General features: G+C 29.1%; 1 protein-coding gene across 1 annotated transcript in view; it reads right to left on the reverse strand.

Moving 5' to 3' along the window:
* LOC105456475 (caskin-1) overlaps positions 1 to 14,992 on the reverse strand; it is a 43,065-nt gene extending 28,073 nt beyond the window's left edge. Inside the window, exon 1 of the mRNA XM_011700545.1 lies at positions 14,419 to 14,992. Coding sequence (XP_011698847.1) covers positions 14,419 to 14,434 — 16 coding nt within the window. The 5' untranslated portion in view covers positions 14,435 to 14,992. The remainder of the gene's footprint in view (positions 1 to 14,418) is intronic.
* Between the last annotated feature and the right edge of the window lie 3,481 nt (positions 14,993 to 18,473).

An 18,473-nucleotide genomic window follows, 5' to 3' on the forward strand; every position in this document is an offset into this window, starting at 1 on the left:
ACACATCAATTGTCAACGCGAAAATCAGAAGTTGGCCACATCGCAGGGCCGAAATTGAAAAGATAGTAGCTGCCCGCAAAATTTTAAATCAAAATAACTCTTATAATTCGTAAAATAATTTCGTTATATCACACATCATTGTATTCGTTAAAAAAAAACGTTACATTGCAAAAATTACGCATGTTTCTCCGCTCTCTAACATAGATAACGTTTCTAAGTGATCACTGTGCTTACAATAAAGTTAATCAGAACCGTTTAATTTGATATTATATTTATTAGGTCTATCTCTGTCAGTTTACGAGATAAAAAGGGGACGCCACTTATACGGGGACACCCTGTATATTAAATTTTTTCTATAATTTCAGCTTTATGTTTTGCTATCCCATGAAATTACAATTCATAAGAGAGTGTACAAAATATAAAATAATTTTTATGACATTCGATAAAGCAGTCAAAAATGAACCAAAAATATTAAAAACTCAAGAAAAAATCTCAAAAAGTTTTAACATCGATAACATTTGTACATATACAGGTTCGGAGTTTGGATTATTAGATATTATATTAATAAATATTACAGAGTATATATTATTGAATAATATATTAATAATTAGTATTTACTGAAATACATATTTTGTAAAAAAATTTCCTGAGAATTGCCGGATTTTCCAGGTAATTTTTATTTAAAGTTTAAGGTAAGATAAAAAAATTTTATAATGCCAGTTTGAAATAAATTGAAGTGTAAGTAATGCAAACAAATTATAAATTGTAAATTAGTAGAAGACAAAAATTCCTTATATCTTTTCTCTTTTAAGGTGTAACTGCGAAACTTAGAACAAGGAAGAGAGGCTCACTACAATATAACATCATTGAGCTACTGTCTTCTGCTACCCCAATTTTTTTATAAAAACTCGCGAGGTATACGAGAATGTACACGGATGCGAGCGAAAATTCTCCATAATTAACCGATTGTTTTTGATATTTTGCATTATCAAGAAAAAATTGATTTAAAAAAACAATGTTTTCAAAAAGAGATAAAACAAATTTAAAAGTAAATTTCTTTAAGAATAAAAAATGTTTGCATAAAAATATCTGATTTTCAAGGATAAAAAAGAAATCTCCTGAAAATTTTATGATTTTCTCAGGTTTTTTCAGGTAATAAACACTCTGTATCAGTATTAGTGAACATTAATATACATTAATACAATAGTAAAGATTAATATTAGGCATAAGACAATATCAGATGGTATTGTTAGCCTACATTATACGAAAGTTAGTAAGCTGGAGAATATACGAAATAGTGTTATTCATAGTGTAACTTTCATATATGTACATCATCAATATCTAAATATCACAGAAATAAAATATTATAATAATAGCGATGAAATTAATCTTAATTAAGGCACATATCTTATATCTTGATTTTCTGCTGAAAATCATGATCGTGATTTTTTTTCTAACATTTGAGCCAATATATTTGAGAAATAAAAAACTTTTTATATCAAAATCGATTTCGTTGAATTCAATTAATCCAACAAAGAATACAAAACCTTATCCAATCCAGAAGTTACGATGACAGAATCGTTAATATGAATGCTGCTTTAAGGATGCTGGACGTCTTGAAAGTGTATGAACAAAAAAGAAGAGATAAAAGAGACTTGCAACTGCCCACGACCGGACCGAGTAATTTGCATAATGTATCGGGGTGGACGATCGCTAAAGTGGATCCTCGTCAAGGACAAGGACGGACAGAAACGAGTTGCCTTGCTCTGCAATTATGATCGATAACTTAATCGTTTTGTATTTTCATTTTTTATTATATTGTTCCTGATGTCGTTTTGACAACACGGAAAGGCCCGCTGCAAAAGAGCAGCAGAGTATACTCGAAAAATGTTTAGAACGATATATCCACAATATTAAATTTGAATAAATCGTTTCATAATTGACTTTGGTTTCTGACACGATTATAAAAGATCATAACAAAAATAAAAAATTCAATGCTTCAACAACGACATATTATCATATTTAATAATATTCTATCATAACTTCAGTGTATTTGTTTCTATATGTATGCGCGACTGAAACACTCAGATCAATACTCCAGTGATGCAGCGAATAATTGCGAATAGGAGCATCAATAAAATTCTCTCCGTGGTTACTGAAAAAGTATGTCAACAAGAATATCATCACTTTGATAAAAATGAAGCAATAATTGTATATTATCGCAATAATCTATATTGATTTTCTTCCAATATTTTAGTAAATTCGAATATCAGTGTGTGCATAACTGTACACAAAAAACATTGACATTTTGTTTCCAGATAATCCTATGTATGATTTAACAGTTCAAACTTCTCTAAAACAAATCTCGAAGAGATTTATAAGTTATCTTAAACTTCCTTCAAGCATACATTCAACGTAATTTTCAATAAAGATGCAATAAAAACAAAAATACATCATAATTGTCATAAAATAATTGAATTCCTATTTATTAAATAATCAGATCAAGTTATACAATAATTCAATTCTCTATTGTTTTTCGGTCCATCTTAGTTAATAATTCATCTCAACTATAAGCTAAAACTCTCAAATTAAATTCAAATTTATTAAGAAATTTAATGTAATAATTATATTTATGTAATATTTATGTAATAATCCATTGTTCTATTTCCAATTTTGTTGTCGAAATCATTTAGCAAGAAATTCTGTTTAAAATAAAGCAAGGACAGCTTACTGAAAATATACAGAATACTTACTTAAAAAAAAAAACTGATATTGACAACTAATATTGGTGTAATTGTATAGAATATGATAACTAATTATGATAATAATTTTATAGCTTAAAAATGCCATATTAAAAGAAAAAATAAATCTTAAAAATAATAACACTATTTTCATCTTTCAGAAGTGGATACCAATACAAAATAAATGTTTATGAACAAAAAAAATATATTTATGCTTAAAAGCGGCAATTTTGGTTATTTTTGGCTATTTTTCGTGCAATCCAAATATTGGTAATATTAATTTTAAATTCAGATTCAACATTCAGCCAAATTACATTGAAAATAACTTCATTAAATAATTAAATAGTATTTCATTTGCAAAAAAGAAAATAAAGAAATAAAGAAAAAAATTATTTTTTTTCTATTTGACTGACGAAATTAAAGTCGTTATTTTTCGTATATTTTTCAAAATCGCATAGAAAACTAGAAACTTTAATCTAAATTTTGATACTCTACAAATTACAATTAGTTAAAATACAATTTTAGACAGAAGAGTTATCGCGAATTGATGTGGAATGACTTGTTTACTTAGAGACATATTAGATATACAGAAAACTTCTCTAACAAGTACAAGTATGTGTATTTTTTGTATGCTATACGAAATAGTTAAAATAATATGCAAATTTTGTGTACATCATTATGCCATATGAAATAATTAAAAGTTAAAATAATATTAAGCATCTTTATCAGATATTTGAAATTCCGTGTAATTTTTAATTTTATTTTAAATGTTCCAAAATAATTAATAATCATTTTTGTTTTGTCTCTAATTTTATTTCATTTTCAATTATAATTTATTTATATAATTAACATTTATAATTAATGTTTAATATTTTATTCTTAATGTAATATATTTTTTTATTATATAAACAATGTTATGATTATAATTATACATAAAGGGTTTTGAAAAATAACAAAAATTAAGAAAATTAAAACCTATTAGAACAGATATTAATACATAAGTATATATTATTACAATACAATTGTTACAAGTGCGTGCGTGTGTGTACAAGATGTCCGATAATTATTGACACAACATCGAGGATTGAGCGATCGCATCTCGCCACACGCTTGCATTTGACGGTGGGCCGGGCGGATACGCGCTCATTTGATGATTTTTCGTACTTAATTTCTCGTAAACTATTGAGAAAATTGCAAAATGGTAGAGGACTTTTCTGCTCATTGTTAGAGGAAAGGATTGTAAAGCTCAAAAAATGGAAGAAAAAAGAAGATTGGGCGGAATAACGAGGAAGAGGGCAGCGTGCGGTGCGAAAGCAGAAGCGGTAGGAATGTGAGGAGTGTAAGATTGGTATATAGTAATCGAGGGGGAGTGAAGAGAGGTTAAGTGTGAGGGAGGTAGAAAGGCTAAAGAGAATAGTACATGAAAAAGACAAAGAGAAAAGGAAAAATAATATCATAATAAGAGGGGTAAAATTACCAAGAGAAATAGAAGAAGATAGGAAGAAAAGCGCGGAATGGGTGAGAAAATTTATTAGAGACAAATTGAGTGTAGGAGAGATAGCTTTGTAGATAAAGTGGAACGGTATTAGTGATAAAGTTAAAAAAAAGAAATAAAAAGGAAGATGATAAAAAACAAGAGCAAATTGAGAGAAGAAAAGATATATATTAAAAGTGATTTGAGTTGAGAGAAAAGGATACAGGAAAAGATAAATAAATAGTTGAAAGTACAAAAAGGTGAGGAAATAGAGATTAAGGTAGGATTTAATAAAGCTAGGGTTAGAAGTGTATGGAGAGCATGGACGGAGATAGAGGGAGGAAGGAAACAGGTAGTAGGAGAAAGACGATGTTGGAGAAGACAGGGGAGAAGAAAAACAAAAAGGTAACAGAAAAGCATTTTGTTAAAAAGGGCACGGGATATAGGTTAATATATATAGGGATATAAGGAAGGAAAGAAAGGAGAACGAGTGATAGTGACAAAAAAGGTATGGTAAAGGGGAAAAAATAAGGATAAAATGAAAAAAGAGGGATTCAAGAAAGAAAAATAGAAAAAACGATAGAAGGAAAGATATAATTTTGGGATGTAGCAGGGATGAGTAACAAAGACAAGGAATTCTGGGAATTTATAAAAGAATTCAATTTTATTAGTATATGTAAAACGTGGATTGATGGGAAATTATGCAAAAGTGGAAAGAAAAGCTATTAAGATCACACGTATAGAAACAGTGCAGCAGCAAAAGAAAAAAATAAAGGGAGGTTTTATAATAGGTAAAAGAAAAGATTAGGGGAATCAAGGAATGAGTTAATAAAAAAAAAGAAAAAGATATAACAATGTCCAAGATTAAGATAGAAAATAAGAGAATAAATGTTGTGTATATAGTGTGTTGGGAAAGGATAAAGCAGGAGAAAAGATTAATAGAATTTTATGTAGAAGAGAGGAGAAAAATAGTTATAATAGATGATTTTAATGTAAGAATAGGATAATTAGGAGGCACAGAAGTAGAGGAAGAAGGCATGGGAAGGACAAAGTGATACGAAATGGAGGAAGGATCTTATTGAATGAATGGAGGAGAAAGGCTGGATATTTTGAATGGAACAATGATAAGAGATTGGAAAGGAGAATTTATGTACGTAGAAGCTAGAGGTAGTTTGGTTATTACATAGTGGTAAATAAGAGAATGAGAGAAAAGATTTTAGAATTTAAGATAAGAGAAAGAGTAGAATCTGACCACATGTCGCTCTGTCGAGATATTAAAGACGAAACAACAGAGTAAGAAGAAGAAATTGAGATTATCACATGGGATAAGGAGGCAATAATAGAGTATTCAGAAACAACGGAGGAGTTAAGTATGCAGAAAAATGTAGAACAGCAGGCGGAGAACAAGATAGAAAAAAAATGACAAAGGATCGAAGAGAATGTACATTGTACATAGCTCAATGATCAAGGGTAAAAAAAAAATAAAGAAACTAGGACATAAGGATTGGTAGGACAGAAACTGTACAAGAAAAAAGAGATAAACAGAATCTACAGCAAATGGAAGAAAGGAAAAGTGAATAGGAAACAGTATACAGAGGAAAGAAGATGAAGAAGTGGTTGAAAAAGAAACAAAAAGAGAGAAAAAAAGAAGAGGTAGAAGAATTGAGAAAGATGAAAAGAGAGGAAGTGTGGAAGTTTATAAATAAAAAAAAAGGAAAGAGGAATATAGGAAATAATATTAAAAAAGAATGGAGAACGTATAAGTATTTTATGGAGCTCCTGAATGGTACGCAAGAGGATATGAAAACGAAGAAGGAAGAGGAAAAGATAAAAAAACAAGAAAAAAGTAAATTAGAGAAAAGAGTTATGAGAGTGATAAAGAAGATGAAGTTGAAAAAGGCAGCAGGTATAGGTACCTATGGAGGCATGAAAGTATGCGGGTGAAGATCTAAGGAGAAGATTAGTTGAGCTGATGAAAATAGTCTGGAGAGAAGATACGATACCAAAGGATTGAAGAAAAAACATAATACCTTTATACAAAAGAGGTGGTCAAGAAAAGGTTGGCAATTATAGAGGGATATCACTATTATGCGTATATAAAATTTATGTCAAAATGGTAAGAGGTAGAATGGAATGGGAGGTGGAAATGAAAATAATACCGGAAAGTCAAGCAAGATTTAGAAGAGGAAGATCGATTGATAATATATTTGTATCAAATCACCTCTTGCAAAGCGAAAGAAGACAAGGAGGGAACAGGAAGGTACACACACGCAATGTTTGCGGATCTGAAGGCAGCATTTGACAATATCGATAGGGAAGAACTATAGAAGGTGATAACGACTACGACATTGCAGACCTTGTTGGAGAAGCTTTCACTAAAGTTGCTCGATTAGAAATAGCAGTGTCTGGCTTCAAATGCACTGGAATTTATCCTTTTGATAGGAATATATTTCCAGATATTAATTATTTAAGTTCTGATATGACAAATATTCCACTAGAAGAAATAAGAGATCAACAAGGTTTGACTTCTACGATGGAGAGACGCCTCAAGCACCTAATGTTTCTAAGGAGATAGATAAAGAGACATTAGACGTGTAGCCATCTATAAGTTCTGTCGCTAATATTTACAAAAGCATTCTCAAATTGTCTCCATTACCCGATGCTAAAAAGAAGCGAACTAAAGCAAGGACAAGATCTGAAAAAAAGTGAAATCCTCACTTCATCTTCCCATAAATTATTGACCGAAGAGAAAGAAAATAAAAAAAGAATTAAAGAACAAAAGAAAAATTTAGGAAATAAGCTTAAGAAGACTAGAACACTAAAACCGAGAAAGACAAACCAAGAGACTGTCTGTGTAGTTTGTTTGGAAAGCAACGAAGAAGACTGGATTCAATGTTCAAGCTGCCAAAAATGGGCACATGAGGCTTATGCCGATATCCCCGAATGTTCTGACAATTATCTTTGTGATCGCTGCAAATTATATTAAAACTGTTCTCTAAGTACGTTAATAAGTCTTAGTTCTTACTGTGTCCGGTACTAGGTGCCACTTAATAATTTCTCAAAATCACATAGATAAAGTTTAACGTTAATTTAGATTAACTACAATGATAATATTGATTATTTTGTTGCTTTATTTTGATGTCTAATATTGTTATAAATAATGCAGGATAAAAAGAATAAAATATTATTTTTCATTTATTTAAAAAAAGCCTTAAGCGTAGCGCCTTCCCAGCACTAGGGAAGCTCCCCCTATATAATTCTTATCATAAGTATACTAGACGCTGATATCAAAACAATAATAATCTGTATAAGAATAACGATAAAATTTGCCTTAAACATATACATATATCTCATAAAAAAATCACCTCTTATTGAATCATTCTTATGCATAGTCGTGAATAAATTCTAACTTATCACAAAATTAAACAATTAGATACTAATTAAATGCTGAAATACGTACTTAGAGCTACTTGAACGTTTGGCAATAGATATTTCAGTAAAAAAAGATAGATACTTAATTTTTTATCATTTCTCTTATTTGAGCAGCAAGATAGTTGTGATTTTTATAATACAAAAACTAATGTATTTCCTAATATTTTGATGTAATTTCGTAAAATATCTACGAAATCTAATTAACATCAAATTTTAACTTTTTTATAATTTTTATATATTTTACATAAATTAATAAGTCATTAATATAAAAACTTATAATATAAGTCCTTTCTCTATACCTCTCCCTCCATCTTTCCCGCCCTTTTTCTCTAATATCACAGTATATTTCATCACATATTCCAAATATTTCAAGCAACTATTTATCGACTTCAGCTTTAATTAATAGGTAATTAGCATTTATTTATACGATATGTTAAAAACTATTTAAAAATAAGAGAAAGTTCAATAAAAATAAAAAAGTTCTCGTAACTAATAAGGAAACAATACACTATTAATTTTAATAGGTTTATATACATAATAAATTTACATTAAAAATAAATTGATACATGTCCAAACAATTTATCCAATAGTTTATAATTTTCTCCTATAAAAATATCCAGTAAATATTAAAAAGTTATTAAAATAGAACTGATTTCAAAAGAGATTACTCAAAATTTAATCAAAAAGTTTTACATTGTCACATTGTTAGCACAGCAAATATACTCAATGTAAATTTAAAATATTTATATTGTATATAAAATTCAATGAATCTCATATCTGAATACTAAAGAATTATAACTGTTATTGATTAGTATTTGCGGATATGTAGTGTAGATTAGATCAAAAAACTTTTGAGTTTTTTTTATTATTATTTTAATATATGTTTATAAATTTTTATTTATTTTTTATTTTATAAATTAAATCTACATTTTATGTCTCTAAAATCATTTTAAAAATAAACTTTCGTTAAAATTTGGAGATGTTTTATCTTTTGCATTTGCCATATTGAATTAATATTTTGGATTTTTTATGTTTCGATATAATTTTCGTGTTTAATGACTTCAAAAACTTTTAATAATAAAATAAGATATGCTTCTAACAAAAAATAAAAAATCAAATTAATATTTAAAAGAGCAATTTTAATGTATAAGACTGTTATAAAAACAAAATTGGAAACAAAACCATCATACCATTTTGAATCATACATCTTAAATTAACGCACGTTTATGCGCAATTCGTACAATATTTGTGATACTTTTGTGAGTGAATAGATAAATTCATCGAGTACACACATTTATTATATTTATATTGACTCGAAACAGTTTTTCAATGAAATAAAAAGGCACGAATTATCAATCTATATAGTGCTATTGTATATTATGAAAATTGTGAATCGCGAATGATAAATTTCCATAAAATTTCCGCAAAGTGTCAATTACAAATCACAAAGTGGGCATAATCTAATGTCAATTTTATTAAAATTTTAATTTTTTAAAATTTGTAAAATACTCTACAAAACGCTATTTTGAAAGAGTAAAACTTAAATAGAAAACACAAAAATTAAACAAAACAGATATATCGTAAAATTATATCGATTTTTTGTTAACAGATATAACAGATGTAACAAATGTAACAGATATATCATAAAATTATATCAATTTTTTGTTAATATATTAACAAAAACCCATCAAAATCAGTCGAATTTGCCAGCTATATCATTCTTTGTAAGATTATATAATTGCTATATTATTAAAAAAATAATTTCGAAATACTTTCATTAAAAAATTTTTGGATATAATAAAAAGTCGGATAAATAAGAATTTTATAATTTAATTAAGACTGCTTTTTATGAAATTTTTTTCATATATATGATTTTTCTCGTAATATTTAACCTTCAAATGGCTTCTTTCGAGCACTAATGGAACACTGGTGCCGCAACTACCCAGCGAATAGCTGCGACAGATACTTTGTGAAAATGTCAACATTTCAAAAATTTTCGCGATGAGAATTCGCACTCTTATACCATTTGAAGATTAAATATAATGCTTTTCAATCAATTAAAAACCTATTATCAAAAATATAGTTCTTAAAAACATTATCTTTCCTTTAATCATAATGTAGAAATATTCGTATACAAAATATTTAAAAAAAGTAAGACTATCATATACTTTTATACAAATAGAGTAACGATTGTGAGATTCGATACTGGAGAATAGCTCCTCTATATTCTGACGAACGTGAGTTGCAAACTCATCGAGTTCATCAGTGATTTTATACAATTCAATGCTGGGTACAATCCAAGTGCACTCGTACATCGAAAACGCTGATTTTACACAACATGTACGCGATAAAAGAAGAAAAAAAAATCATATAAAGAATAAAACAAGTAAAGAGAACCCATTCTAATTCTTAACTGCGTTTTAAATATTTAATATATACAATAAAAATTTAAACTTTCTGTTCATGTATTATCAATTTAATAAAATTTAAACACTCAAAAAACAAAATTACATACAATATGTGTTCTCAATGACTTCAAAAATTTTTTTTTTCATCAAACATTAATGATATTAAATCTGTACAATTATATTTCTGTGATAATAAGCCTAATTATTAATATAGAATTATAGGCGGATTAAATATAAATTTTTACTATTTTGCAGTAATTTGTTGTCAAATTTTCATCTTTCCTAACGTAGTATCCCTAATAATCAACTTATTCGAACAATTGTACGACATAATTATGTGTAAATTATTCACTATTTTATCGTTCCATTTCCGAATTCATTGTTTTGTATTATTACATTCGTGAAAAATTAATATTAAAATAACTTCACGTTACGTTAGCTTCAAAAACATATACATAACAGAAAAACCATTACAAAATAAAGTAAAAAAGCGAGGGGGTACCCACTCAGAAAATATATGTATACCTGGATTTCTGACTTCAAGACTTCACCGGACTTCATCGGACTACACCGGAATTCACTGGACTACATCGGAATTTATCGGACTACACCGGAATTCATCGGACTTCATGGGACTTCGTCGGACTTCACTAGACTTTTTTTATGGATATAGTTGCCACTTTTCACATCTTCGTCTCGAAACACCAACAAAATTTTTCAACAACCATCCAGACGAATGTTAATATCCGGACAAAGGCGAAACTTTCAAAAAACTCGATCAAAACTGATGACCTTTTTTTAGGAATTGGACCAGACATGATCTTTTTTTTAGAAATTGAATTACATTTTCATCGGACTTCAATGGACTTCAACTCATTACATCGGACTTCAACGGAATTCGAAGGACTTTGCCGGAATTCATCGGACTTCAGGGAATTCAACGGAATTCAACGGAATTCTGACAGGTTGTACACCACCAGAATTCAAGAGTGGTTACCCCCTCGCAAACAATGAATAAGATGGCCAATGCACGGTTAAAGTAAACGTACCAGTGGCTGAACATGTATCTATATCTGAACACGTACACAAAATTTATTATTTATTTATCTCAAATACTTTTTTTATTATAATATCAAAATTTAATTGTAAAAATATTTAAATATTACAATTAAATTATAATATTATGAAAAAAATCATTTAAAAATAAATTTTTGTGTAATTATTGTTCAGCTATAGATACACGTTCAGCCACTGGTACATTTACCTTATACCAGAACTTTGGTGCTACAATTATTTTATTACGTGATTTTACATACGTATCCTAGCTTCGACTAAACTGCGTGCCGTTACTTCCATCAAGCTCTTATTAAATTTATTAGCAATTTAATACGTGATAATACGGTCCTGTTTCAATCATGGTAGGTTACGTTGAATCCGGAAGTAACGGCACGCAATTTAGTCGAAGCTAGGATACGTATGTAAAATCACATAATAAAACAAGAATATATTAAATTAACATTTTAATATTAAATATTAAAATATTAAAATTTAAAATAATTTTGCTTTTATGATATTTCATTTTGTTAAAAAGATGATTTATCTTTTCAAATTTTTACTATGATTTTTGTTTATATAACTCGTTTAACTAATTAATTTCTGTTAGCTTAAAAACACAATTGTAGGTATGTATAATACATATTCTCTTAAATATATGCAAGTTTTTTACACAATAAATGCAATAATAATGCTACATAATTTAAATTTAAATATAGCATTATACATTAAGATTCCTTTTTTAATATTACAGGTACACGTGCAAAGAGCAGAGAAAGACAAGATATATACATAACCTGTTTATGGACGTTTTATTATGTAATCTCTGTAAAGTAGTCAGTCCCATTTTTTTCAAAATTATTAAAAAATTATTCACATTCCGAATGTCCCCCGAAAGAGTTCTAGAATTCTTAAGTAACCTTTGAAAGTTTTATCGGTTAAAGCAAAGGAAAGCCACTTGAAAGAAAACTAACTTTGTGATGACCTTCATTATTCCAAAATCTTAACTTTCTATAAAGTTCTTAAAAGACTTAAAATAGTTTCACAGTTCCGTAGAAGTTTTCCAAAATTGTGCCTAAATATATATCTCAAAAAGAAATTTATTTTGCACTAGAAAAAGTATAATACAATCATTATACCGTTAGGGAAAAAAAAGAGGAAGCATGCCATTATAAGCTTTTACAATATAATATTGTTTTAATATACAATGTTTAGAAAGTAATAAAATAGAAGATTCACAAAACTTTTAGCATTGTACTTAAAAAACATAAATATTATAAATTCAAACTAATTAATTTTAGGAATATGGTTTGCTATAAAAAACTAGATATAAAAAAACATTAAAATAAGATAAATTCAAGTAAAGAATATTTAGACTAATATAGAGAAAATATTTTATAATGTTAATACTTAAATTTATTTTTCATATAAAATGGCAAAAAGTTGCGCAAAATAAAAATTTAATTCTCTTATTATCACATAAAATGTTACATCTATAGAATGTAAAATAATTGTGCATTGTATAATGATGAAAATTTTATTTTAAAAAGTGTTTATATAGGTAATCCTGTAACGAGTGAAACAAACATTGACTGATTGTTTGGAAGGTCATTCTGATGATGAATGAAAAGTATAAGCCATAGATTCTATTATCAATACTTGCATAATTACAGGAATTTTAAACTTATCACAGTAAAATCGCATGCTTGGTAAGAAGTGACCTCTGAGAAATTAAAAAAATACGAAACATCAGTTGTTAAACAATTGCATCGAAAAATGATTGATGTGTTCATAAAAAATAAAATTCGATTCAAATTCGAATTCAAATAAAACAAATACCTATACTTACAATTAATATATTGTACCGTGAATAAATAAATTTACAATTCTTTGATTCATCGACGCAATATGTGCATTCAAGCTCCGAAGATAATTTTGAGCATTTTTCATAAAACTGAACAGCAAATAAATCATATTTGCATATTTTCCTGTTTTATTTGCTTTGTCAAAGAAACACTTTTTACTAAGCATGTGACTTTATAATAATAGCAGTAAAACTTTAAAATTTCTGTAACCATGTAAAAAAATTGAGGATAGGACCTATATTTATAGGAAATTTTTTATTCATACACAGAACAATCTTCTAAATAACTTGTTAAAGTTTGTTACACTCGTTCTGAATTACCCCGTAAACATTATCTAACATCATGATTTTGTTAAAAAAAATTTTATTTATCTTAAAAAGATGTTGAAATAATTATGTCAACTAAAAAAAAGATAAAAAATAATAAGACATACTTAAATGCAATTAAAAGAGCTAAGAAAAGAACTTCAATTTAAAAGAAAAAACTGAACGCATTTTAATCTCATTTTCAGATAATTAATATTTCAAATCTAATTAAGTGCAAAGTGCACTGTGCGTACACAAGTGTATAAATATAATGCCAAGTAACATTGCTAAATATATTTTTCCATAACAAATTTTTAATGAAATAAACAGTTATACTATATTTTCGAAGAACAAAGACCTTAATACAAGTTTTAAAAAATTAAATAATATAACAATATTTAAAAAAAATTAACAATATAATATAAAGGTTTAATTGATATAATTCACTTGGCGCAATCTTTAATATTATTTTGTAGTTTTGTACATTTACAGAAATTTATTTAAAGAATATAATTGGAAAATATTTTCCAAATTAATCTTTTCCTAAAAAATAACTTTTAAATAAAAAAATAACTTTTAAATCTTCTACTTCTGTGTACTAAAATACATTCCTAAAAATACTAAAATTGTATTTAAACTTTTCGATTTAAAAATTAAAATATAAAATTCTGCAACTCATTTCATTCTTGGTATATCAATTCTATTTAACACGTTCAGCAAATACTATTACAAGTGCCATTTCGCGATAGATAAATTCACAAGTCATCTACTGACGGTAGGGTGACTGAACTAATGACACCAAGTGTACAGAGTCAATCGGATAACGAAGTGTCTCGCTTCGAAATAAGATTACAGAAACGTAACACAGCCAGCGTGCAACGCGCACCAACGCGCAGCATGCACGTCGCGTGTGTGTACGTGACACGCACACACACTTGTACGAAGCATATGTGAATACCAATGTAACATAATCGATCTCGATACGGAAGCGCGCGCGGCGAGTCGAGAACGAATTATTCCCGACGAGGACGACGAGAAGGCACAAATTCCAAGTTCGGCGTAAGGGAGAAAGGCGCCCAGGCCGAGAATCGTGCGCGGGGGAACGTAACATTTGGCAAGAGAATCGTGACGATGGCTTACCGCTAATGCGTCTCATGGCGGCTCACGACGCGGCTCGCGCTCGGGCGCTCGTCCTTCGTGCTGCACGCTGCGCCGTCGTAACGCGAACGGTAGATCCTCGCGCGCAACGTAAACAACATACCACGCGGATCGGGCAGGCGGCAGCGCCGATGTATCATCTACACCGTGCGGCACACGTCGTTCCTGCGGCGCGTCGAGGCGCTCGCGCCATTGCTCACGCGCAGCGAGCTACCGTTCGCCTCGCGTCGAAATCGTCTCGTCGTCCGTCGAAAGCGTTGACACGTTCCAGCTTCCAGCGGCCGCTTCCCCTGCGCGACGCACGCGATCACGCGCGCGAGGGTGACCACGCCGCTTTACACACTCCCGGTTTCACTCCCTAACTCCGTGGCTTCCCTCCCGTTGGAGGGCCCGGCCGCGATAACCGCACCGCGGGCAAAGGACAACACGGGACTCCGCTGACTCCTCTGAGATATGAAACTATGAAAGCGTTCGTACTTGCGCACACGGGAAACGGGATGCGACGACGACCAAACAGACACGCGACACTGCGGTGCTTTCTCGCACAGCGCACAGTGCCGATTAATGCTTAAAACCGCCACCAGGGTGTACGAGCTGTCGGTAATCACCAATGACGTACATACATGCAACAAATGTCGAATTATGATTCAGAAAGCAACAGAAATTCCGTGTAGGGTAACTGTCCCTATTAGTGTGTATTAGTGTGCTTTTATATTTAAATAAGTCATAAAAATAAACTGGTACAAATAAATAGACAAAGTGTTTTTTTTAGTATTAACTTAATAAAAAAAAAACACTTTGTCTATTTATTTGTACCAGTTTACTTTTATGACTTATTTAAATATAAAAGCACACTAATAGGTTCAGGGCACATTAATAGGGACAGTTACCCTATCTGGATAAAGACAGGGTTGGGCAAAATATGCATCATTAAAGTATTTGAAATACAAAATACAAAATACTGCCAGGCACTCTTAGTATTTGAATTACAAAATATAAAATACTTTCAATCTTTTGATTTGAAATACAAAATACAAAATACTTTTTATTTTAATCTTTTAATTATGATAATATATATAATAGTAAATTCTCTTCCCCTCCCCCTTTCAACCTCACCATTTTTAAAGAAAGAAAGAAAAGTTGTTTTACTCTCTTACTCTCTTTATAACAGTCCTATTGTCTTGTATCAACCATACGAGAAATTTATATTTCTATTTATTTATGTGAGATTATGAAATTTGACTCTGATGACATGACATTGCTTAAAACTTAATGAACATTATTGTCGCTAATTATCATATTTAAATTTAAATTACTATTAATTGTTGTCAAGAATTTTTTATCATTAATTTTTTTAATATTTCAAATACAAAATAGATTAAAATTGTATTTGAAATACAAAATACAAAATACAAATTGTATTTTAAATACAAGTATTTGAAATATGCTCAGCCCTGGATCGAGATAAGGCGATGTTAAAAAAAAATATGCCTAAATAATCGATTTCAAATATTAATTGTTTCGACGTAACCGATGATATCTCAAAAACATAAATGATAATTGCAATTAAATTCATAATTTCTTTTTTTACGGCTATTTAATATTAAACTAAACAATAAAGTTTAAGAATTTTTTCAACAAATTTTATCATTTTTTCATCAAAATTTAATTAATATAATTAGCGATCAATTCAACCAGCATGAGAATTTACAATAAAATATCTAATTGTATAATTCGTCATTTTTAATCTAATCTTTCTTTTTATGTATTAAATTATAAAAAATCAAAAATTCTATTTAGATATTCACAAATCATTGTAGATTTTTTTAATGAATTAATTAACTCCTGATTAAGTTAATCAAAATCTAGTCGCCTTAAGGATACAGATAATGAACAAAAATAATGAATTTCAACGTAGACAGTCGTACTTCAATCCATAATATATAGAAATAAATTTATGTTATTTTCCTTATTAGACCAGTTCAATAAAATATAGTAACAAAATTTAGTAACATCGAACAAAAAATTGATCGCTATAGTAAATAATAGTTAAATAAATATTAATGTAAACACAAGAATTTAATCGATTTCGTTACTATGAGAAAGATATTAATTAATCAATAGACTTTTGCTATCCGGGTTCGATTTCCGGCTGAGGTGATTTTCGCAATAAATTTCTTTTATACAGATTCGGGGAAAGGGATTCTTATAGATGCATTATAGCACCAAAAGAAAATAAATTGCTCATCAATTTAATTAAGTGGATTCCGGCTTCATATAAGAACTGTGTTTCAAGATCGACAAATATTGCGGCGCGCAGTTTGTACGTGGTTGGATATTGTAAAAATTAATACGTACCAACACCCGCATTGGCTCGACGGACCTTGCTTCAATATATTTGATATAAGCAACAGATTCTTCGCGTTAAATAAAAGAAATTTAAATCGCAATGTAAAGATAATATTTTGATTTTTTTTTCTTCATTTAATTTAATAAGCAATTATATATTTTGTTCAATTTTGGCTGATACAATAATCTAACAATAAAATACTCTTAACCACTCTTAACTAGATGATTCGCGTATACATATAATATACATATATATATATATATATATATATATATATATATATATATATATATATATATAATATGATCCAACTTGCTGTCTGTGTATTCTTCGCGCGAAACGGGACCTCTTTTTTGATCAAATAAAGAGGAACTAAATGTCATATATACAATGTGTGTGCGTGTGCGTGTGCGTGTGTGCGTGTTACATATGTAAAATAAATAAAACATAAATTAATTTAAATTAAAGAAATATAAAACATTTTCAGTAAAAAGTACCATAAACTAATAAATTTTTTTTTAATTACTGATACGGTTATCAGTAATTATCAGTAAGTATCACTTAAATAAAAAAATAAGATATATAAATATTATATATGTTTATATATAAATAACACACAATATAACAATTAGCATATAAACCTTTTTTTATTACGATTTCAATATTCCTTTGTAATTCTTGCTTAAAGTATCGTAAGTAAGTATCTATTTCGAACTCTTCTTACAAAAAGCGTCACGCATGATGTTTCGAGTAATTTATATGAGTTAAGGAGTTTTAAACTGTCGTGATGCTAAGTGATTGTACGCGCTTAATTGGTTTGTACGCACACTGTTGAGTAGAATGATAGAAGTAATTGTCGAGTTTAGCAACATCGAATTAACATTACACAAGTAGTAACTGGTAAAGCAACCATAGCATGTTATAAACGAATTTTTGCATACAAGCAAAGTAATCGTCGATAACTATATATATTATAAATTATTACATAATAATATTTAAATTAGATCATTAAAAGAAAAATATTTTGCAAGATATTTTATATTTTATATGAAAATACTCGTATGTCAAATTGAAATATAAAATATCTTGTTAATCAATTTTTTTATCATTTTTATTTTTCTTTACTGATATCTTTTTATACAAAATCTCAATATAATATCGATTTTTTATGTGTACACACACACACACACACGCACACGCACACGCACACGCACACGCACACGCACACGCACAGGGTGAAACTTAAAACAGGCCACCTGAATAATTTCTGAATGGTTTGAGATATTGGATTGAAAGAAGGACGTGTTACGAGAAGGCCGATTTTTAGCTCGCTCGCGGAAAGTAAAATTGACATCGTTTCTTATAGTACCTATATTTTTCGCAATAAGTTCTTTTCAGTATTTTAAGATGCTTATGAGCATCGATTGATTAGGAAGATCAATATGATATTTCTATTCCAGCCTCAGCTAATAATTGCGTTTCAAGTCCGAACATTTAATCGACGCGCAGTTTAACGGTTGTACATGGATTTCAGAAAAATTCATATAAAATTTATTAGGCATCTAAGATCCAGCCGTGACCGTAAAGGCACTCTCGAATTGGTTAGTTGTGTTATTCACTTAGGCGATCTTATTAAAAAAGAATTAGTTTCTCATAGCTTTTGAAACGAGAAATCCAATGGTGCCAG

This window comes from Wasmannia auropunctata, unplaced genomic scaffold (assembly GCF_000956235.1).
Source record: "Wasmannia auropunctata unplaced genomic scaffold, wasmannia.A_1.0 LD335660.1, whole genome shotgun sequence".
Classification (NCBI taxonomy): Eukaryota; Metazoa; Arthropoda; class Insecta; order Hymenoptera; family Formicidae; genus Wasmannia; species Wasmannia auropunctata.